At 41.4% G+C, this 23,376-nt stretch overlaps 1 protein-coding gene across 3 annotated transcripts in view; it reads right to left on the bottom strand.

Moving 5' to 3' along the window:
* Positions 1-23,376, bottom strand: part of GRM7 (glutamate metabotropic receptor 7) — a 942,724-nt gene that overhangs the window by 51,233 nt on the left and 868,115 nt on the right. For 2 of the 3 annotated variants that reach the window (XR_006057020.2, XM_042235921.2), the window contains exon 9: positions 2,121-2,367. Coding sequence is in view for 2 of the 3 variants with exons in the window: in XM_042235921.2 (XP_042091855.1) it covers positions 2,121-2,367 (247 nt within the window). In the remaining variant the exon portion in view is untranslated. Of the gene's footprint in view, positions 1-2,120; positions 2,368-7,966; positions 8,133-23,376 lie in introns of those variants that run through there. The other variant, XM_042235922.2, reaches the window with a different exon arrangement.

Genomic DNA, 23,376 nt, shown 5'->3' on the forward strand with positions numbered 1-23,376 from the left:
ACTCCACACAGCCTCAACAAGGGTAGGCCCTCATCATTAAAGGTTAGAAACAGTAGGAATATTGTTTGAAAGCTAGTTATTTTTAAATAGTGCAGTATTAGATTAATTATCCCAATTCAAAATTTCTAATTTGATCATTAATTTTCAATATATATAGACTTTTGATCATGTTTTCTTTTTATCAGTATTGGGCATATGTTGTTAAATGTGTATGTCTGCACAAATACAAATGTAAAACTGCTATTAGAACATATTCAAGGTAAGGATTTTGTACCATGTAAATCCCGCAACGGGTCTTAGAATCAAATGCTATAGAAGTATAACCATGTAGTATATTTAACAATACAGCATACATATAAATACATGCATAAATATGTTCACAGAAGTAGTTTTATTCACCAGTTGCATCTACTTTATGGTGGTGTGTATGCCTTTAACCTTTGTACCTGTTCAGAAGTGGAAGAAAATTAACATGTAATTGACATACGTATCTCTAGATGCCTGAGACATGATGATGTACTTATGACATAGATATTATTGTCTCCATTTAATACAGGAGAATGCTGAGCTTGAGAAAACTCAGTGATTGTCAAAGCCACACAGCTGGTGAGTGGAGTGGCTTGGCTTTGAACTGAGGTCTGTCTCACCCTGAAGTCTTTGCCTACACCACAGTGATTGTCACAGTGATTCCGTCTCTATTCCCTTCCTGGAACTGCCCATTTGTTCTGCACACATAAGAGCAGAGCCTGTACCTCTGTGGCTTCTCTCTCCTCTCACCTGTCCCCAAATCTCTTCTACTGAAACATCTAACTGAAGCTCATGATGTTGGTAATGGGCCTTTGCTTCCCTGTCTACAGACTCTCAAGCATTCACTGTATTTATTCAGCTAACTATTGAGAAATGGATTGGGCTGAGATCATGGATCTTTGTACAACTATTGTCAAAAGCTATTAGGGCCAAACTCAGTTGTTTTCTGGTTTTTAAAGATCTCAGTTGTAGAGCATCAAGGAGTTCCTCAGAGTATCCAGAATAGGAATTGCTTTCTGCTTGGCAGTAAATCTTTGGGTACAACAAAGTCAGGTCATAACTGGACAGTGAGTCTTGAATGGCTTAATGGCTAGCCTGAATCCTCCTCTAGTTAAAATAGGAAACATCGTGAACATACCAATCTGCTTCATTCTATACACACTAAGTTGGTTCAGCTGTGTCCGACTCTTTGCAGCCCTATGAAGTGTTGTCTTGGAAAACAAATCCTGGAAGTAGTATGTTTAATCTGCAATTCACTCTTACTACCATAGTACTAGTAAAGTAATTCTAAGCATTTAAATCTGGCTAAAATTGTCCTTCTTTTTCTTTTCTTTTTTTAAACAAACTAGTGTCTTTATGTCCATCTTTCTTTGCAGTCATTTGCAGGGATGGCTAAAGGCCATGCAGGATTTGCAGACAGGCCACAAAAATCTCAAATCTGGCATTTCATCCTTAATCTCACCTCTAATACTTTATTTTTCATGGGCTAAAACTCCTCTGCAGTGATCTAGTATATGCTTTCCCACATGGGGAGGCCATTAGCATGGTGGTGTCTGGGCCTGTGTACCTGGATGGAAGTTTGCCTGTTCTATTAAATATCTGATGTGCTTTTTGTTTCTAGAAGGCTTCCTTAGTAAAGAATTGTAAGTTTTTCCACATTCATGCTCCAGTGGAAAGAAGTTATGCTTCCTAAGTTCTTAAATATTTCAACTTCATCTCTATTGCTATAGTTCCATGGGGTGTCCAGGGTTCCCTAGCAGGAAGCTGATCCCCTAAGAGGAAGGGAACGAGGAAGGTAGCTCAACAGCTGTGTTGATGTCAGTTGGAGGGCTTGGGACCAAAGGATAAGAAGCCAGGGATGGGGGAGATTTCACACATCTGAAGCAGAGCCTCTGAAAGCTGCTTCCCGACAGGGAGCAAAAAGGAAGTGGTGAGCACACTCTTAGGAGCAAACGGCAGCATTCACCAAGGCAACCCAGCCCAGAAGACAAGAGCACGCATGGCCTTTCTCCAAAGAAAGGCAAGCATACACCACACCTGCTAGAGCTTCCTGATGCAGGATGAGGAGATGGAAGGAAAGGAGAGGTACTTACTGTTTGGGTCTACGTTTTCACAAAGCTCTGTCTTGGCCTCACCGTTGGGTCTGTCACTGGGCTTGTGCGACAGCCGTGATGACATGGTGGCTGCCGTGACCACTGCCTTGAAACTTCGCTTCCGTTTCTGGACATTGAGTTCAGGGTGGAAAATGATGATGTACACTTTCGGCATGTATAGCATCCCCAGCGCCACTGATGCACTTAGGTTCATGGAGATTGTAAGCGTGGTGGTTTGTATGTAGAGCTAGGAGACATAACACACAAGACACTATTACAAATAAAATGACTGCAGAGGGAGGCCGAACACCTAACGTGATGCCAAGCACGACGATGGCAGGGAGAGGAAGCATAAACCCTGGGGAGACAGAATGGCTCTGCACATGTCTTGGAGAGTTTATACATAAATATCATTGATTTTAAAGTCATAGGGTAGCTCTCAATGCAGGTCTATCCTGGAAAAGTCTGCTTTGTAGAGGTTCAGCGTCAACCTTGCATCAGATCTGAGGTACCTTTATTCGGAATGGCAACTGGATATGAAACCATGAAGGTCATATTTGCAATCTCGAGTAAGGGGTAGTTTTTCCTACTCCCCATACATTCAAAAAACAGTTAACATTACATGATCTCTTACTGCACAGATACCCTGGGACCTTATTTGAAAAAGTCATTATGTCAACATGTGTATCTTTCTGTATTTTTTTTTTTTTTTGAAAGGGTTCACTTTCATCATGCCTATAGAGTAGTGAGCTGCGTTTCCTTGGAAAGTAAGCCCTTCTTGCTTCATTCTGGTTTACAAAGCATCAATGGGCAAGGGACCAAGACCTAGAGATGTTGGCTTATAAAGTTGCTAAGGGGCTACAAGACCTTGCCCTGACGTGTTATGTGTGGTTCAGATGGTACTCGTTGCTGTCCTTGTATCCTTTTGCTTCGTGAGAAATTGGTAGAGCCACCGATTCACTCATTCTTCACTGTGTTAAGTCATTGTCTTGCCTAAAGTTGAGGGTTGAAGTGGGTGAGGAGCAGTAAGATCAGTAAGGGGAAAGCTACAGACAGCTTGACTTGGTCCGTTTGCATTTATGCAGTGCCTTCATGATTCATAGCCCACCATTCACTTAGATATGTCTGTGGTTTTCATGACTTCTACAGCCTAGACTCACTGTGAGGTGATGGGTCTGTTCCTTAACTTGATTGTGGAAATCATGTCACAATATCTACATATGTATATTACATCATCACACTGTACCTCTTAAAAAATGTTATATAACCTAAATATATGCAATTTGTATTAACCAGTGATAACCTCAATAAAGCTGAAAATAAATGAATAAATAAAAACAGGTAAAAAATAGGTAGGTAAATAAATAAGTACAGTTCAAGTACATTTTAAAAAGAAAAGTTCAAGTGACCAGTTCCTATAGCCTTTTACATCAGTGGAAAACCTAGCCTCTTGACAATGCATTTGATCATGGTTTTCCACAACGGTGTCTTCCTATGTGTCTGAGGACAAAATCCCCATCTTTAATGGGTTTTACAAGGGCCCACATGGTCTTTCCCCTTGTCTGGCTTCTCAGACTAATCGTCCACCAGTCTCCCCACCTCTCCCCCTCCTCTCTCCCTAGGATTTCATCCAGGTGGCCCTCCTTCAGTTCTTGAAGATGCTATACCTATTCAACCTTTCAAGACTTTTCTACATGCATGTGTGTGACTTTTATTATTATTGTTTCCTTCTGTGTGGAATGTTCCTCTACATTTTAGAACATCCATTCCAGCCTGCCTCCCCCACGACCTTAACTCTCAGCCAGCTTCTTTAACAACATTCATTGTTGGGTCACTAAGTCATCTCCAGCTCTTTGGGACCCCAATGGACTGCAGCATGCCAGGCTTCCCTGTCCTTCACTATCTCTTGGGGTTTACGCAAGTTCATGTCCATTGAGTCGGCAATGCTATCTAACCATCTCGTCCTCTGCTGCCCTCTTCTACATACAGGCCCTCAAAACACTGTTGTTTTTAGGTCATGGCTGCCTGTTTGTAATCCTCTCCCCACTAACCTGATGGTCTGAACGCCCGTCTCCTGGACTGAGCCTCAAGCTCAGTGAAGGCAGTGATGTTGCGTAGTGGTGTCACTGTGTCTGCGGTGCTGGCGAACAGTAGGCACTTAAGAAACACACAGCGGATGAGCTCATGTGTTTGGATAAGGGGCACCTTTTTCCTCCTGATGACTCAGTGGTCAGACAGCCTTTCTCTAAACACATAGGGATTGCCATCAGATCTATTAGCTGCCTGGCCATTTCTGACCTTAGTTCTTCAATCTGGGTCTCTGGAGAAGAAATTGAAAGAGACTTTGCTTTTCATCTGGAAGGAATACTGTTTTCCAGCAAACATTAATTTGAATGTGCATGTTTCTGAATGCTTTACAGGAGCTGGCAGCCGCTAACTGTATAATGCATAATAAATGTAAAATATAAAGACAAAACAATATTGAATTAATGATCCTTTTGGTTGTGAACTAGACCATATGTTTAAAGTGCATCTTTTCCTATTAGAATACCTTTAGGCTTTCATCTCCACTCTACCCTGCTGCCCACCCTGTCCAGGAAAGTCTTCCCCTGAAACAGAGGTTTATGAGCTTCGGCACTGTCACTTTGTCCCCCACGGTCACTGCCGTCATCCTGCTAATGAGGGCTTTGCAAACCATGGATTAGCCAGTCCAAGAAAGAAAGGGATCTAAACTGACCCATGGGATCTTAAGCTTTCCTTCTATTTCTCCACTCAAAAGCAAATTTTGCAGTTGAAGAAACCATCTGTAGTTTATTGAGTTTATGACCTATATACATCACTTGTGTGCTTTATACATATGTAAATATTTGTGCTGGTCTGTGTATACGCACGTGCTTCTTCTCAAGAAAGACTACGTAGTCATTTAGGACTATAGTAGCAATGTTGCTTATTTTATGGAGTCTGTATGTTCTTTTCAAGCTATAGAATCTATCAAGACTTTGATATTTGTTTTGACATTTTTGTAATTTCAGGGGACATTTCAGGAATCTGTGAAAATCAACAGGAACATCATTGACCAAATTTCTATGTCCCTAAATCCTTTATGTTGCAGAGTGGTTAGGAATGAAGACTGCAGAGCTAATCTGAGTTCAATTTCTGTTTACTCACTTTGTGACCTGGGACAGATTACTCTGCCTCTGTCTGCCTTAGCTTCCACATTTGTAAATGGGGATGATAACATGAGCCCCCCCTACCTCATGATGTTGTGGTGGTGATTAAATGAGTATTTGTAAAGTAGGATAAGACCTAGCATGTAGTAAGTATTATGAAAGGATTTTTAAATAAGTTACATAGGTAGAAAGACAGGAAGACCTCAGTCTGCAGAGAACCCAGAGGTAACTTGTTCATGGGGATACTACACTGCTCAGCTCCAGGAAGGGAACTCAGTTGCTCTCTTCTTGGCCTTTGGTGGGATGCTTGCTTATTGACTGAGTTTTCACCCTAGCAGCCCTTTTAGTACAATTTTTTTTTTTAGCAAATTACAACATTTAAGTTTAATTTATTTTTAATTAGAGGATAATTGCTTTATAATATGTTGTGTTGGCTTCTGCCATACAGCTATGTGAATCAGTCATAAGTACATTTATGTCCCCTCTCTGTTGAACCTCCCCCCACCCCTCACTCCCCACTTGAGTGAGGGTGGATGAATCTAGAGTCTCTTATAATGAGCGAAGTTAGTCAGAAAAAGAAAATCAAATTTCATATATTAATACATATTTATGGAATCTAGAAAGATGGTACTGGTGAGCCTATTTGCAGGGCAGGAACAGAGATGCAACTTGGAAAACAGAATTGGGAAGGAGAGGGTGGGATGAACTGAAAGATCAGCAGTGAAACATAAACATTACCATATGTAAAACAGGTAGCTGGTGGGAAGTTGCTGTATGACGCAGGGAGCTCAGCGTGGTAATCTGTGGCAGATTACAACATATTTATTTTTTAGTCTCAAGGCTATTCCTGTCGTATCCAATGCTTATTGTCAAATGAGCAATGCAGACTGTAGAATTACCCCATTTAATTCTGGATATTTTATGCCATTTTGCTTTATCTACCTTATAATTTCTTGAGAGATGTAAAGGTGTTAGTGGTTGATTTTGGGCTCTCTTACCAGCACATAGAGGTCTGGCACACACACCTTTACTGGGGCAGCTCCTCCCCCTGCCCCCTATCCCAGACTGCCCTTGTCCCATCTGGCTGTCTGAGGCTCGTTGCCTCACCATGGTCCATCCTTGATGGCCTGAGCTCCTGGGAAGGATGCTCCCTGCCTTGCAGTGTTCGGATACTTAAGCCTGAATTTTATTATCAACTTCAATACATTTCCAGAATCCAGTTTCTTTTCCTTGGTTGAATGTGGCTTTCCTCCCAAGCACCATGTGTAACCCAGCTTGTACAACTAAGGAAAATGTGGGCAAAGAGTTCCAAGTCAGGTGGTGTTTTGCGCATTACTCTACCAAGCAGTTTTCTTCAAGTCTGATAAACAGAACCTCTGGCTCTCAGTTTCCTAATTTGCAAACTGAAGATAACAATAGTTTAGGGTTCAAATGTTGACTCTGATGACCTAATTCATTTAATATATGGAAAGTGCTTAGTACAATGCCTGGGAAACATGTATACGTGAAATGTGAACTGCTAATATTTATATTCTGCCGAATATTTATATCAGGATATTGGTGTGTAGACCTTAAGATAAGTCTTCCTTAGTATTCACTGTCATATATTTTAAACTTTTAATGTACATCTTAGTAATTAACTAGAATGTAGGGTTTAAAAAGCCAGGCCTATTCATGTCCTGTCTGATTGACATGTGCCAACAAGTATACCATTAGCAACACAGCTTTGTGCTGAATTCAGGGCCAGGCAAAGCCCAGCTAAATCTGCCCTGTGCATTTTCTCATCTTGGTCTAAAAGTTCATTGTCAAATAAATGTGACTGCAAAGCACCATGAGATGTCATTGTTGCTTTATAAATAGATGTAGCACTGAGGGTTATTGGAGTTCTCCTTCTGTAAGTATTGACTGCTAAAATACTAAGAAATTCAAAAAGTCTAGATTGCTCCTGAACAAACTTTGAAAGTTGCCAACTCTTCCGCCAAAGTTTCAGAATCAGTTTAATTTAAGACGGTTTTGAGAGATTCCAGGACAAGTCCTTAACAACCACATGCTATAAATTCGCTGGTAGCTATATTTTCCAGATAGGCTATGTGACAGAGACTTTTCTTTTCCAGTGTGGTGCATCATCCACTTACCACTGGCATTTTCAGTGAGATTAGTCACCCTCGGCATCCATGAGGGATTGATTCCAAGACCCCCTGAGGACACGAACATCTGAGGATGCCCAAGTCCCTTATATAAAATGATGCAGTATTTACATATATGTACCCTCATATACCTTAAATCATCTCTAGATTAATTATAATGCCTGATGCAGTATAAATGCCATGTGCCATGCCATACCTGCTGCTCAGTCATGTCTGACTGTTTATAACCCCGTAGGTTGTAGCCCACCAGGCTCCTCTGCCCATGGGGTTTTCCAGGCAAGAACACTGGAGTGGGTTGCCATTTTCTTCTCCAGGGGATCTTCCTGACCCAGAGAAAGAACCTGTGTCTCTTGCATCTCCCGCATTGACAGGTGGATTCTTTACCACTGTGCCACCTGGGAAGCCCAAATGCTATGTAAATCATCATAAATGCCATGTAAATGCTGTGTAAATAGTTGCCAACATGCTGAAAATTCAGTTTGCTTTTTGGAGCTTTCTGGAAAAAATTTTTTTCCCAAATGTTTCTCACCTGCAGTTTGCTGAATCCAGGGATGTGAAACCCATAGATACAGAGGTATCCACAGTGGTGGACAGTGGTAGGCCACTACCAAGTAGCCACACAGACCGCCGTGACAGTGGCAGAGCATTCTTTCTGCAGTCAGGGAACCACATTCTAGTGGCAGAAGGAACACGGCCTAGAATCAAACATGCAAGGTGTCGACACTGCTCATCAGTCCTTTTCTCACAGTGTATACTTGGCCCTGCCTGCTTGTCCCCTGGCCATGTCCTTTGCTCACCTATTTCACCTCTGATACCCTATTTTGCATTTGATGTTCAGTCCAAAGGCTCCTTGTACTTAAAGCGTCCCTATAACCCAATTTCCCCCATAAATCTAGTACTTTCATTGTGCAATTTTGCATAGCATGGTGACCTCTAAGAATGCATACATCGCATTAGAGCAGAGCTGATTGGATAATAAACTCACTGCCTGCACTTAACTAAATTCTGGTTGCACAATAAGTTCTACACTTGAAGCAAGTATTGGATATTAGAAATAGCCTTGGCATTCATGGAGGATTGTCCAAGGAAAGCGATTGTCTGTAGTCTGTTAATTATCATCATCGTCGTTGTTCTGCTATTATGTGTGGGTCTTTAGCTCTTTATTTCTAGAGTTGAGGCCGTAATGCTAGTTATCTTGTAAGGTTGTTGGGACCGAATTGGAGGGTGCCTAGCATGGAGGAACCACTCAGCCACGGCTGTCAGTATCGGAGATTGATTTATTAGCTATAACATAAAATGACTTGTTTTTTATGTTGCTCTCTTTCATATCATTTTAGTATTACTACACTTTGAAATGATCATCTTTCTTACGGAATCCACTGAATGACAACCTATTTTAGGGAAAAACATCTCATTAAGTTTGCTCCTATTTTGTATGAAAGTCTGTTTAAACCCCTATCCTGTCATTGACTATTATGAGAAATAACCAATTAACTGCATTCCCAGGTGACCACTGAAATTTGGGACAAGGAGGCTTTCATAGAGTCTTTTCATGACATCCCAAAGTCTGTACAACAAAAATGAAAACTGTCAGATGTAGGCAGAGTAGAGATAAAGCATACGTTATTACCTGACAAATGTCTGGAACACCCATGTGTCTAAATTGAAATGCAAGTTCTTAGCAGTTAAGACCAGTGTTTTTGATCCTTGCCACGTGGACCCCTTGGTTCCTAATCAGAGTCACCATATTTGTGAGAAATAATACTGACACATGGCTGGAAATGAGACAGGGTGTTTTCAGTAAGACTTCCTCAGTTGTCCAGAGGGTCAACATGCTGAAGGCTTTTACACAGTAATGAAATAATGCATGATGATAAAAGGATTCAGTATAATGATGAGGAAAGATACTTGCATCTTCTGGAGGGATGGTATAATGGGAAAACAAGATCTTTCTTGTTAGAAGTGATTTCAAACTCGGCCTTGGATTATTGGTTGGTGACTGTGGGCAAACTACTTCACCTCTGACAAGTCAGTCAAAATTCAGACCCAAGAAATTTGTTACCGGAGTGTCTGATATAAAAACTCTCATTCTACCACTACCATAGAGACCTTCTGACCATCTGAAATATTAAAAGATAGTATACTGCCTGGTGGCATGCACGAAAAATGAAAGAGTCTGTATTAGAGTACACAGCCCCATCTTTGGCAGATAATTTTCATGCTGTTCCATTCAAACCTGTTATCTTTGAATAGGCAATTTGTAAAGAGTTGACAGACAATATTTATAAAAGAATACAGACACACATTCCAAATATTTTGGGACACACTCTGTGGACAGGTGTATGGCGTGACATTATAAGTAATGGAAGTGACTGGATGATTACTAGACAAGACCTCATTTGACTGTCTTGTTTTTCTCATTTAGTATCTCCAGGCAGACATGATGTAAAGTCGACACACAATCACGTTATTTCTTTGGAGGGACATAAGGACACACACTCCAGGTGAATGCAAATCAGTTTCTGGAGCATGAAATAAGTGATTATGTCATGCTTGAAATCACCTACATCTCAGTTCTTTGCTCTCCTGATCTAAAGCCTGATGCTTTGTCTATTACTGTGTCACGTCATCAGAGAGATGCTGTTATTCCAGTTGACCACATCCTTGGGAAGTTCGGGGTTTCACTCCCCATGCCATCCTAACGAGCTGTAGGCCATCCTCATAGCTAATTCCTCCAGGCAGTCGCTTCTGATTTTGCTGGGCACCTATGAGCACAGCCTACACACTGATACACAGGATTTTTTCCCCCCCTCACCAGCCCTGCAATCCCTCAATTTTGATTTCAAGCTTTTTCCCTCCTCTATCTACAAGGCAGGAGTTTCACTCTTTTATATAGCCAACACTGGAACTGTCTGTTCTGTTGTATTATCTAGGTTATTTACCATTCCTGCTGGTTCAAGAGCCCCACAAATGTTAGGTCCCCTCCTTGTTGTGATTTAATATACAAAGGTGAACCCCTTCACCCTCCCCCACCCCGCTGTCAGCCTGCAGACATATTTCTGCCAGATTTCCTGGCTCTCCAGGAATCCTTGGCCGTATTCTTCAAGACTGAACCTAGCAGCATTTTGTAGGAGGCAGTGTCAGGTCCTGTCTTATAATATGAAAATACTGACATGTACCTCACTGGGGAACACATTAGGTAACATACGATGATGTTCTGTATCACTCTGCAAGTAAACCAGAGCATTAAAAAGAAACATCTGAACTTAATATATTCCACTTCTAAAGCTGTCATTTGAAATATTCCACTTATAGAAGTGCAAAGCTGTCTCATCTTGCCAACTTTTAAAGTCATCTTTTGGGTTCTTGTGAACATAAAAAAGACAGGAATCCAGTGAAAATACTGATGCTGAATTAATGGCTGAAAGGGAGAGTTTTAGCATCTCTTGGGAATAGTTCACATGTTTTAAATTGGGCTTGTAAAGTGTTCATTGAGACTGGACTGGGGTGTCACTGACAAGAAGACAGTGTCAGCTCCTTATAAAAAGGGGAGTCTTCTCTGTTTTCAGAGACCTTGGCAATGACTTTCTGGTGAACTATGGCAGGTTTTGACCATCAGGCAGCAGCTGTCTTTCCTCCTCTTAGTTCTGGCTGTTAGTTCTGTCTGTCTTCCTCTGTCCGCTCTGGACTGTGCCTTCCCCGTCTTACTGCTGACCTGTGGCAGCTCCCTTCCTTCCCTTCGGATTCGCCCTTCCCCTTGCATTAGCTCATAGTTTTTTATTTTCATTTTTGCTTCCCTGCTTTTCCACTGTCCCTGGTGCAGCACTGTGGGTGTGGACAGGCACAGGCTCCTCAACTTCTCTCCTGACTCAGTGGACCCACTGTGTGCTGTGGGACCCACTCAGCCAACGGTGGCCATGGCTGATGGGCAGAGTGGCTAACAGCTAGACCTCAGGGCCAGAACTGCTCACCCAGGGGTAACTTGTGCTCCGAACTCCTCAGCGAGGACCTCAGCCGAGGTTTAGTTTAAATCCAACTGGAGAAAATAACTACAATCCAGCTGCTCAGAAAATTGTAGATAAAGAGTTGCCCAGCCTGTGTCCTTTACTGGAATGGTGAGGGCTCTGAGATGGGGGCAGAGAAGCAACACTCATCCTTCAGGAAGAAACAGAACAAAGGGAGTGAGGAGGGCTGAAGAGGAGAGGCCGACTGGCTCATGCTTCGATCTTATGGTCACCAGATCCATGTTCCTTTCCTGTTGTTTCTGAGGTCCTGGGTCATGGATCTCAAAAGTACAGTTTCTTACCCACTCACTCCTGAGGGCCTAGAGTCTTGCCTCTGTCTCTACCTCCTGAATCTGCCCTCTGAACCTGCCCACACTTCTTAGCAGACTTATAGTGTTGGGGGCTCCAGCTGTCTTACTGCATTAACTCAACCTCCCATGGCACTTTGGATGAAGAGACCGTCCTTCACATGGCTCCAGGAACTCTGCAGGGTCCTCCTTGTACCTTCTCTCATCTTATCTAAGTGCTCACTTTCCAGAGCTGTGGCAGAGGAGATGACTTATAAGAGGTCCTACCTCTTAAACCCTGACCCCATGGTCTAAGTGCCTCCCTGGTACAGTTTATGTGCGCTGGATGGGGTAACCACTTCCAGAGGCTGTTTGCTTCCAAACAGCTGCATTTCTTCCCGTCTTTCCAGATAATTTTTCCTCTAGCAGTTGCACTGGCTTCCTGTCTTCCCCAGTCCTGTAACTAGAGGCACTCCTCTGATCCAGTCAAAGCATTCAAAGCTAACAAGCAGAAGATATAAAGCACAGAGATAAACTGTCCCCTACACTAGGAACAGAACCAGAAAGCTTTGTGCATGTCAGGGAGGGAGAGAGCATTCAGAAGTGAGCAATTCAAGGCAGGGGCCATGTTTTAATTTATGTTGGCATCCTCATGTCTGGTACCGGGAACAAGTTGCATATATGGTTGATGGATGAGATGGTCTTCACTCATTTGACAAACCCAAGCCTAAATCAAAGCCACTCACTCATCTCCATGTCACAGTTCATCGTATGCCCCCAGCCACACTGGCCTCTTTCACTTCCCTGAATCTGCCCTGCTCTCCCCTGCCAGAGTGTGTGAGCGTCTGTGGCTCAGTCATGTCTGACTCTGCCACCCCATGGACTGGAGCGCACCAGGCTCATCTGTCCATGGGATTTCCCAGGCAAAGATACTAGAGTGGGTTGCCATTTCCTTCTCTAGAGCATGGTCCTGACCCAGGAATTGAACCCAGGTCTCCTCCCCTGAAGGAAGATTCTTCACCACTGAGTCAACAGGGAGGCCCTCTCCTGCCACAGGGCCTCTGCTTGTATGGATCGCTTTCCCGGCAGTGTTTCCCACACCACCTCCCTCATCTGTTCATTCTTCAGCCTGCCACTCCAGCATCGCCTCCTCATCCAAGACTCCTCTAGCCAAGACTAGGTCTTTCCATCCTGTTACAGGCTCCCAAAGCCATCTTAGTAATTCACATCTAAACACACGTGTGTGTGTGTGTGTGTGTGTGTGTGTGTGTGTGTGTGTGTGTGTGAGTAGCATCTATTTCTGCCACCAGGAAGCATCTGCTTGGCTCACTGTAGTATCCCCAGTACCTAGCACTATGGGTGGCAAATTCAAGGGGCATCATTGATACTGGCAAGGAAGGAAATATGGGGGACACAAAGATTAGAGGTTATATTTGTGGTCTTTGGCATTGTCCCTGGGATATCCCAGAGAACAGACTCAGAAGGGTACCTGAAAGAAAGAAGTAAAGGTGCAGTGTTCCTGTGGATTCCCTGTAAAAGGGGTTCTTCTCGTTTGGCCAAGGGGAAGGATGGACTGTGTTGTCCTGGAGTGCTGGTACTTAACCTCTTTACCCCCCATCATGTGTTCACTAGACAAGACAGTGTAACTATCAAGTGACCCTTTTAGAGCCTGAAGCAACACTAAAAATCAACAACCCTGCCCTTCTGGAAGGATAGGAGCTTTTCTTTCAAAAAGCATATGCTAACACTTAGGTCAGCACCCAATTGTCTCCTCACAATAGGAAAAAAAAAAAAAAAGCAATGGTTGCCATGACAACCCAATGAAGTGTTCAGGCATTGAGTTTTGCTTTTTTTTTTTTTTTTTTTGACCAAAAAATGCTGACTTTGACTTAACTACTAATGTATATGCATTTTGTTTATTCAATTCAGATCTCTCCTGGAGCTTTTCTGAATCATCAATAAGTATCACTTTAAAAATTCACCTTTAGAAAGTGGAATGGCTCAGATTAAGATAATAGTGATATCACTTTAAAAATTCACCTTTAGAAAGCAGAATGGCTCAGATTAGGATAATAGTGATCAGGGGGGCTAAAGGGGACAAATGAGAGCTACATTGAGAGGAAAAAATAAAAGAACACGTGGATGGACTGGGCTGGGAAGAAAGAAAAGGGAAAAATCAAAGACTCATTTTCAAATCACACCAACACTATACAAACCCAGAGCAGGTTTGAGCTCTCAAAAAAATAAATGTGTTCTCCCTTTTCCAAGCAAGGGTGACCTGACTAAAAATATTTGCAAAGGCTTTCAATTGATATCAGCACAGTTCAATCCTGCCACTCTTCAGGAGTGCAAGGCCCCAGAAATGTATGCCAGCTTCATCTCCTCCAACCTTCATGAGCTCATATCCTAATCTAATCCCAATCTCCCAAAGCTAATCCTTCACCATCATTTACAACTATGGTTAAGAGTTTCTTTCCAAGCTTCTACCCTGCATTTATTCCTACTTGGAATTCTCAACCTTCCCTTCTTAAGAAAATAAGCCTACTTTCTCTAGAAAGTGCTAAAGAGATCCACAAAATGGTTAAATGACAAGCATGCAAGTAGATTCTCTCAACAGAAAATGCCCAGGCTCATGTATAGAGCCATTACAACTTATGAAAAAAAGAAGTCTGTTGTTTCATCTGACTCTTGAAACCATGTCAAACTTTGACATAAACTAAGAAAAATGCATGAATGAGTCTTAAAAAATAATTTTAATGGCAAATTTTCTATTCCATCTGGACTTATGAAATCACCATACATTATTTATGGGAGAAAGATAAAGCATGAAAGGTCTTCATGGCGTGGGAGTACTATCTACATAGAGTCCAGGTCCACAGAGCAGCCTGCCCTGAAGTTTCTGTAAAGGTTATTCTCAGTTATGTGCAAGGCTTGTCACCTTCATCAACTTCATAGGGCTGCTCCCACAATCAGATCATCATCTCAAACCATGTTGAAAATGGAGATTTTCTTGCAAAACCTGGCTTTGTGCTTATACTCTTTTTTAAATTTACTGAAGTGTCATTGATTTACAGTGTTGTACAAATTTCTGCTATACAACAAAGGGAGTCTTTATGTTCTTTTCCATTATGGTTCAGTGCAGGATACTGAATGTAGTTCCCTGTGCTCAACAGTAGAACCTTACTGTTTATCCATTCTGTATAGAGTAGTTTACATCTGCTAATCCCAAACTCCCAGCCCATCCCTTCCCCGTTCTTCCTCTCCCTTGGTGACCACAAGTCTGCTCTCTCTGTCTGTGAGCCTGTTTCTGTTTTGCAGATAAGCTCATTTGTGTTGTCTTTTAGATGCCACATGTAAGTGATACCATCTGCTATTTGTCTTTTTCTGCCTTACTTTGCTTAGTATGATAATCTCTAGGTACATCCATGTTGCTGTAAGTGACATTATTTCGCTCTCTTTTATAGCTGGGTAGTATTCTCTTGTTGTGTATATATGTATATAGGTAGGTAGATAGATATAAATATGTACATAGATAGTACTAATATTCTTGATCTCAGGATTGTGACTTCCATCTACTTGGTTGCACAAATTGGAACTTTTAAGGGTCATTCTTAAAAACCTGCTGTTCCTTCACAATTTCCCTTTATATGTAGTCTATTACTCTGTTAGCTAGTATTATCTGTAAAATACTTATGGAATCTATTCTCTTCCCACTGCCCCAACCCTTGTCTTAAGTATGATTAAGCAGTTAACACACTTAAGCACAGAGAACAGAGGGTTCTATTTGTAAGTTTTCAGGTGGTAGCTGTTCATGGTTGATGGAGATGATGGCGACGGTGAAGACAGTGATGCATTGGACCCTGTTCCTAGGGTGCTATCGTAGCGTCCCAACTGGTTTCATTTCTTCCATCCCTCTAAGCAGTACTCTTCAGAGTAACCAAGATGATCTCTATAAAAACTGAAAATCAGACCACCTGGTCCCCTCTAAACTGTCTTTCAAAGATTTCCCATTGCCCTGTAGTCTCTGGACCAGCTGCAATTCTAGCCTCTCGGTTAGTCTCTTGACTAAGATTTATCTGTGCTGGCTTCTTGGGTGCTTCAAGCTTATTTCCAACAAAGGGACTTAGCACACACCATACATACCAGTCTGTCTGCCCACAATGGTATTTTGCCTGAGTTCTTCATCCAAATGACTCCTGTCCCATCTTTGAGGTTAACTTCATGTATTTTCTTGAACAGACTTTCTATGGCTACACCACTGCTCCACCAATTTGAATTTTCTCCTTCCATGATTCTCCCACATAGCAGCCTGTTTTTTTATTATTATTATTTATAGTGCATGCTACAATCAGTGATCATCAACATAATCATGGATTCATTTATCTCAACAGTTTCTCTCCTACAGGAATTTAAGGTTATGATGGCAGGGACAGACCTGTAACAAATGACCTCAAAAATATTATTTTAACTAATAAGGGTAACAGTCCAGAAAGTAATTTTAAAGTGAGGTACAAATAGAAGCATCCCAATGAGTAAAACTCTCTTTCTGAGCCATAAACACATTTTGAGTAGAAGTTGGTTCTTAGAGTGAGTGCATTCAGAGAATGTTAAGTTGAAATCCTAAGCGCTCACATGACTTGTGCAGGGTCACAGTAATCAGGAACAAAGCTAAGATGTAAGTTGAATCCTTTTGATTCTACAGCTTATTTTACTACACTGATTTTCACATTCAACTAAAAGCCTAGCTAATAAAAGAGTAAATCACAGAACTGTTTAATTTTTCATTCTCCGAGGCTTTAATTGCCAATGCTTAGAAAAACAAACAGCTCTAAGTATTTCTAAAGGGAACTGACAGAAAATTCCCTTTCTTGACCACAGATTGCATATTTGTGTAAGTATGTTTTCTATTTAAGTCTATATTCCCTACTAAGAATAATGAGCAAACACCCTCTGCACACAATTGAAACTGTGTCCAATTTCCTTGCCAAATCCAGCTGCTTGACAAGAGGATTCAGTGTTGCTATCTTTTCCCCAAAGGTACACAGACTTACACCAAGGCAGATGCCCCAATAATAAAAGTGTGCTTGAGCAGGCAGAAAAAAAAGGACAAAAATAAGTAATACATAAATGGAATGTAGATATTGTCTGAAGCATGAACAGGTTGCAGTGTCTGATGGTTCTATCCAAGTGTTTATGAAAAGATGACTGACTGGAGAAAGTCAAGGGTAGACCAAAGACACTAGGTGTAGGGGAGGAGAGGGGGATTAAGCCTCATTGGGAAGGTACATGAAATTCTGTGATTTGCCAGTAAACATTGACTACCCCGGTGTCCTTTTCTTTGTGTGGGGAGACAGTACTCTGTCTCCATCCACCTTCTAGCTGTTTAGCTTATACAGAACATGGGATAAAGGACACTTGGTGATTCCTCTCCAGGAAGAGACTCTTTGTGCATAATACCCATAAAGAGACAGGCTGAAAGGAGAGTGATCCTTGCAGTGGGAAAGGTCTAATCCTTTTATGGATGTTTAGAACAGATGTAAAACGCAGACTACACAGACTAGAGGATGAGGCCCAGAACTAGCACCCTGTGGAAGGTGATCCAAGTCAAGGAAGAGGACCAAAGGGGGTTCATTCTCCAGTGACCATGAGAGAGAGACAGCCTTGGGGTGGCTTCATATGCAAACCCCTCTGCCTGTCAAGGAGCTGGGGGTGGGGGTAGCTGGCCAGGGGAGAGGAGACTCTGCTCAGACTTGGAAAATAGCTGTAACCATAAGGAACTGAGCAGTTCTACATCCTCCTGGACTCTGGGAGGCTTGGCTTACAGGGTGTTACAGGACAGGCTATTCTACTTGTGCCACCAGAAAGCTTCAGTGTGGAGCTAATACCCAGCAGTGATGTTTCAGGAAAGCTTCCCTTGTGGTCAGAAATGTGATGCTCTCTGTGTCACTATTAGGACTAAGACATTAAGGGTGTAGAGATGAGGTCACTGGAGTAGGTATCCAGAAACCCGAATCTCATTTTTGCTCCTCCACTTCATAGCTGTGGAATTCGGGCAAGGCCATTTGTAAAGACATCTGTGACAATGTATTGCAGTCTTTACCCTTGAACCTCAGAAAGTGCCTACTTTCTCCAGCTAACAACAGGTAAGGAAAATAAAACCTGTATTCCCAATTTTATGACATGAATTGAGGAAAGTTAAGACTTGAATAAAATTTTAATTTTGAAATCGGTATTCCACAATGTATAGAAGTGACTGCATAGTTATTCACCAGTCATTTGACAAGCACTGTGAACAGCGAGTCCTGCGCAACTTGTACAAATGAACAACGGATACAAGAGCTGGGGGTGGGGGCAGGGTGTTAGGGATGTCACGCTGTCCTGTAGCGGGATCCCCTTTCAGGATCAGCGGGAATCTGCATTTATTCCCCCAGATGCTGGGGATTCCCTCTGTGGGAACTGCCTTGTCTGAGGAGACCCCTGCTGCCTAAGGCTCCCCCCTTCTCCTTCAGCTGCGACCCTGTTGAGTCTGCATCACAGCACCACGTCTCCCTTGACCCGCTCCTCCTTCCTTCTGCTGGTTGGTGTTGATACTCCCGAATAAGCGTGCACCCGTGCTCCTAGGAGGCCACGCTGAGACTCGGTGTATCACGTAGAACTGTAACACGCATCTCAGTTCTGATGCGATCAAGAACATCTGTGATGCAACTGATTCTGGAATTCCTGTTGCAGCATACACCCTCCAAGACCCACCGAGAACCCTGCAACATCCATAGTACATGCTATCTCACACAAGACCCAGCTCTTCCCAGAGCAGTTTCTTTTCTTTCTTTTCTTTTTTCTTTCTTTCTTTCTTTTTTTTTTTTTAAGTATAACTGCTTTACAATGCTGTGTTAGTTTCTGGTGTACAACCAAGTGAATCACGGATATGTATACATGTATCTTCTCCCTCTTTAACCTCCCCACTGTCCAACCTCTCTTGTCATGACCTGCAAACAGGTTCATCTGTACCATTTTCCTAGGTTTCACATATATGCATTAATATATGATTATTGCTTTTCTGACTTACTTCACTCTGTATGATAGATTCTAGGTCCATCCACAGCTCTACCGATGACCCAATTTCATTCTTTTTTATGGCTGAGTAATTTTTTTTGGACTATCTATTGACTGAAACTTTTCCCTCTTTCTCATCCAGATACAATGTAAGTACATACACTACATATAGTTTCCCCCAATTTTAAAAACTTACAAATGTTCAGAAACTTGGACACAGGATGAAGAACATGTGTACAGTCCCCACTAAGATCCCACCACAATGTTTTTTACTTTCTCTCTCTCTGCTAAACAATTTCAAAGCCATATACATTGTATTTTTTCTTATTTATTTCTTTTCAGTTCAGTTCAGTCGCTCAGTCATGTCTGACTCTTTGCAAATCACCAAAAAATTGGGTGTTTACTGTTAGTACACTTAAGAAATCTGACAGTAATTCCATAGTGTCATCAAATACACAAAGTCAAGTTCCCCAACTAAAAAAAAAATGTTTCATATGATTTTTCTCCAGTTCAAAATTCAACCTAGGTTCATGCAGTACAGTTGGTTATATTGCTTTAGATTCTTCCAGAGTGGTCCTCATTCTTTTGGTCTTTAAATAGCTTTATTGATGTAAATAATAAACTTCACATATTTAAAGAGCAAAATTTGATGTTCAGATACATACAGCCCCATGAAATCATTGCTATGATCAAGATAATGAACACACACATGATCTCTGAAAGCTTCCTTGTTACCCACGTTTAATCTGTCCTCTTAACACTCCATACCCAACCCCAACTTCAAACTACCACTGATCTGTTGTTTAGCCATTGTGAATTAATTATATTTTCTAGAACTTCATATAAAGAGTATCATAATATGTACTCTGGTATGTTGAGCTTCTGTAATTCAGCATCATTGAGATTCAACCATATTGTTGGAAGTTCAACAGTCTAGTGCTTTTTAGTCCTGAGTCGTATCCATTGTGTGGAAGTACTGCATTTATTTAACAATTCATTTGTCCATGGAAACTTGTGTTGTTTTCACTGTGGGGCTACTATAAATAAGGCCCTTATGGACATCATACGTAAGAATTCATAATGGCATATGTTCATTTGATTTTGCATGAATACCTAGGAGAGGGGCTTCTCAGGTGGCACCAGTGGTAAAGAATCTGTTTATCAGTGCAGGAGATGTGAGGGACTCAGGTTCAATCCCTAGGTCAGGACGATCCCCTGGAGAAGGATACAGCAAGCCACTCCAGTATTCTTGCCTGGAAAATCCCATGGACAGAGGAGGCTGGTGGGCTATAGTCCATGGGGTTGCAAAGTCAGACGTGACTGCACGCACGCGCGCGTGCACACACACACACACACACACACCCACACCCACACCCCTAGGAGAGAAGTGGCTGGACCATACAGTAGGTATAAAATTAACTCTTTAAGAAACTTCCAAGGTATATTCTCAAGTGGCAGTATCGTTTTAGATTCTTATCAGCAGACTATGAGACTTTCAGTCCCTCTAGACCTTCTCTGACACTTGGTATGGTCAGTCTTCTTAAATTTTAGCCTTTCTAATAGGTGTGTAGTAAAGTCTCATTGTTCTTTTCATTTGTAATTTGCTAATAACTAGTGACACTGAGCAGATTCTTCGGTTATTTGTCATTTGTTTATCTTCCTTGGTGACATCTGTTCATATCTTTTACCCATTTTATTATTGGCTTGTTTTCCTGTTGCTAATACTTGAAAGTTTTGAATTCTAGATCTAAGACCTTTACCACGCACATGCTTTGCAAAGAGTTTTCTCCTGCTCTATGTATGGCTTTTCATTCTCTTGACGCTGCCTTTTGAAGAGAAGTTTTTAATGTTGGTAAAGTCCAAATTGTTATTTGGTTCTTTTATAGATTTTGCTTTTATGTGGTATTTAAGCAATATGTGCCTAGGCTAAGGCCACAGATATTTTCTCCTCTGTATTTTAGAAGTTTTATAGTTTTCAATTTTATGTTTATGCCTATAATTTAGTTTGCATTATTTTTTCTTTTTGGATATGACTGTCATGCTAGCATAGTTTGTCCAAATGGCTCTCATTTCTCTGCTGCCTTACCTTCATACTTGTGTAAAAATCAGTTGTCCATACATGTGTGGATTTACTCACGGACTCTCTATTTGGTTCTGTTGATCTGTCTTTACACCAATATCACCCGTTAGTTTTGCAACAATTTTAGAAATCAGATGGAGCTACCTCTCCGACTTTGTTCTCTGTCAGAGTTTTAGATGTTCTGGATTCTTTGCACTTCCATATGAAGTTTAGAATCAACCTGCCAGTTTCCATAAGAAGTCTCTTGAAAGTCTTGAGTTGAGTTGGATTGAATTTATAGCATAATTCATGGAGAACTGACATCTTGACAATATTGAATCTTCTGTCCCATCAACAATGTATATTTCCCAATTATTTCGGTCTCCTTTAATTTCTCTCATGAATATTTTGTAGTTTTCAATATACAGGCCGGTCATACTCTGTTGTTTCTCCAGACAATGGCTTTCGGGAAAGCCCACTCCAGCATTTTATAAAACACCCCACAGTTTGGTTTATTTTTCTTTAATCAAGTTCAGGTCAGATGTAGCCGTGAGGAAGACTTCAAGCTGGTGCTGTAGGCAAGGGAGTGTGTCTGGTCAGGGGGTCCCTGTTGTCAGGCTGTCCTGCCACTGGTGATGCTGTCTGATCCCACAGTTCAGACACTTGATATCACCATCACACAAGTGCAGCTGACCTCTGTAACTGGAAAACCGTCTAGGAGTGTACACTGGGACAGATGTTTAGTTTTTTAAAAAAGCTCAACCATAAAGTTTTATACTCATTCCTCGGTATCTGCAGGAATTTGTTTTTAGGACTCCCACAGATACCAAAACCTATGGATGACCAAATTTATTACGTAAAATGGCATTGTGCAGTCAACCCTCTGTGTCTCATGGCAGCACCACAAAGGACAGACTGTATTTAATACTTTGGCTCTGATGTGATGTTTTATCTGTATTGTTTCTTGGTAAACCAGAATTCCAATATTCTCTTTAGATTAGAAAGAAGATGCCAATAGTTCCCTTACCTTTATTCCCTAAGATAATACACCGCTAGGATAACTACACCTCTAGGGAATGTTACCCTCACTCTAGTAGCAAATACCATGTGATTGATTAGGGGTGTGGCTTAGTCTGGAGGAAACCTGGGGTGAGCCCTCAGGACATCAGGAAACAGGAAATGAAAACTTGCACTCTTTTTGAAACCCCCCTCAAAATGTTCACAGTATACGTTCAATTCTGATCTCAGGAAGTTGGCCCTGTTATGGAGTTGGCTGTTGATCAGTTTTATAGGTTTGTGAGCTGTGACCCAATCTGTTTTGTTGGCCCCCAGTCCTCATTAAACACAAACAAGTGCATTGTGTACCTAATGCTGGGGACTGCTTGTGAGTAGACAGGGCTTCCAATAGGTGATCCCTTTCTCTCCGGACAGGATGAAATTTACACTCTCTGAGGTCTGAGGAGAACTCATGTCTGGTAATCTTCACCAGGTCTGGTGCTGTGGGACATTACATATGTGATTGTGTTTAAAAATTTTAAAAAAACAACAGTCACAAACTGGCTGTTATTGAAGTCACAGAGAATTCTTCGACTGGACATTGGACCCATCTTCCTTGCTCCTCGGACATCATGTCCCGTGGCTAAAAAGTCTATTTCTGCTGCTAGTCTGTCCTCCAAACTGCATGCTACACAGTGTTTCCCAGTCCACAGTTTTTCTTCCTTCCTTTGCATCCGTGAAGACCTGAGTCAACAGCTATACTGAACATTGTGGGGAAGCTGTAATATTTATTTTTTGCTCATGGGGAAAATTGCCAAGATCCAGCAAATGACAGCTATCGTTCACCTCATTTGACTTGAATCAGAGCAGGTCTTGAAGGGAGACAGCTAGACAGAATTATGGACAATTCAGACAAAAGAGAGGTATTCATTTACTGGATTGATGAACAGGAATTCCTTTGACTATTTAAAAATTTCAGTTTGCAGAAATTTAAAAATCTTTGCTATCAAGTATACACCAATGTTATATTTATAGACAATGTGAGTGTGAATGTTTGTAAAAACTTTTTAAAAACTTGCATGCCTTATTATCTTTTCATTAATTAAAAACAGCACTAGGAAAAAGTGTTCTACTAAAATGAATGTAAATAGAAAATAGATGGTAGTGCTGGAAGAATTGATGGACTCAAATAGATCTAGGTTACATATTTTATAGTAACTATTTGATGATTTCACTTTATTTTTTGATGTTTGCCATTCTGTGGACTATATGATAAACAATGATATGGATTTTCCTAAGATATGTTAAAACTGTTTACAGACTCCTTTTGCACCCCAAAATACTCTTAAATTGTTTAGACAGCATGTACCACAGAAGATATCATTAACTTTCTTTATATTAGCTCTCTCTCCAAAAATTGACTGAGTCAAGTTCGCTGGATTTTATACATTCCTACTGCTGGGAACTCTCACTGTGGCTAGGTTTTTTATTGAATGTCACAGATTGAATAAGTTGACAGGATAAGATGAAGTAAACCAAA

The sequence above is a fragment of the Ovis aries genome, chromosome 19, assembly GCF_016772045.2.
Source record: "Ovis aries strain OAR_USU_Benz2616 breed Rambouillet chromosome 19, ARS-UI_Ramb_v3.0, whole genome shotgun sequence".
Classification (NCBI taxonomy): domain Eukaryota; kingdom Metazoa; phylum Chordata; class Mammalia; order Artiodactyla; family Bovidae; genus Ovis; species Ovis aries.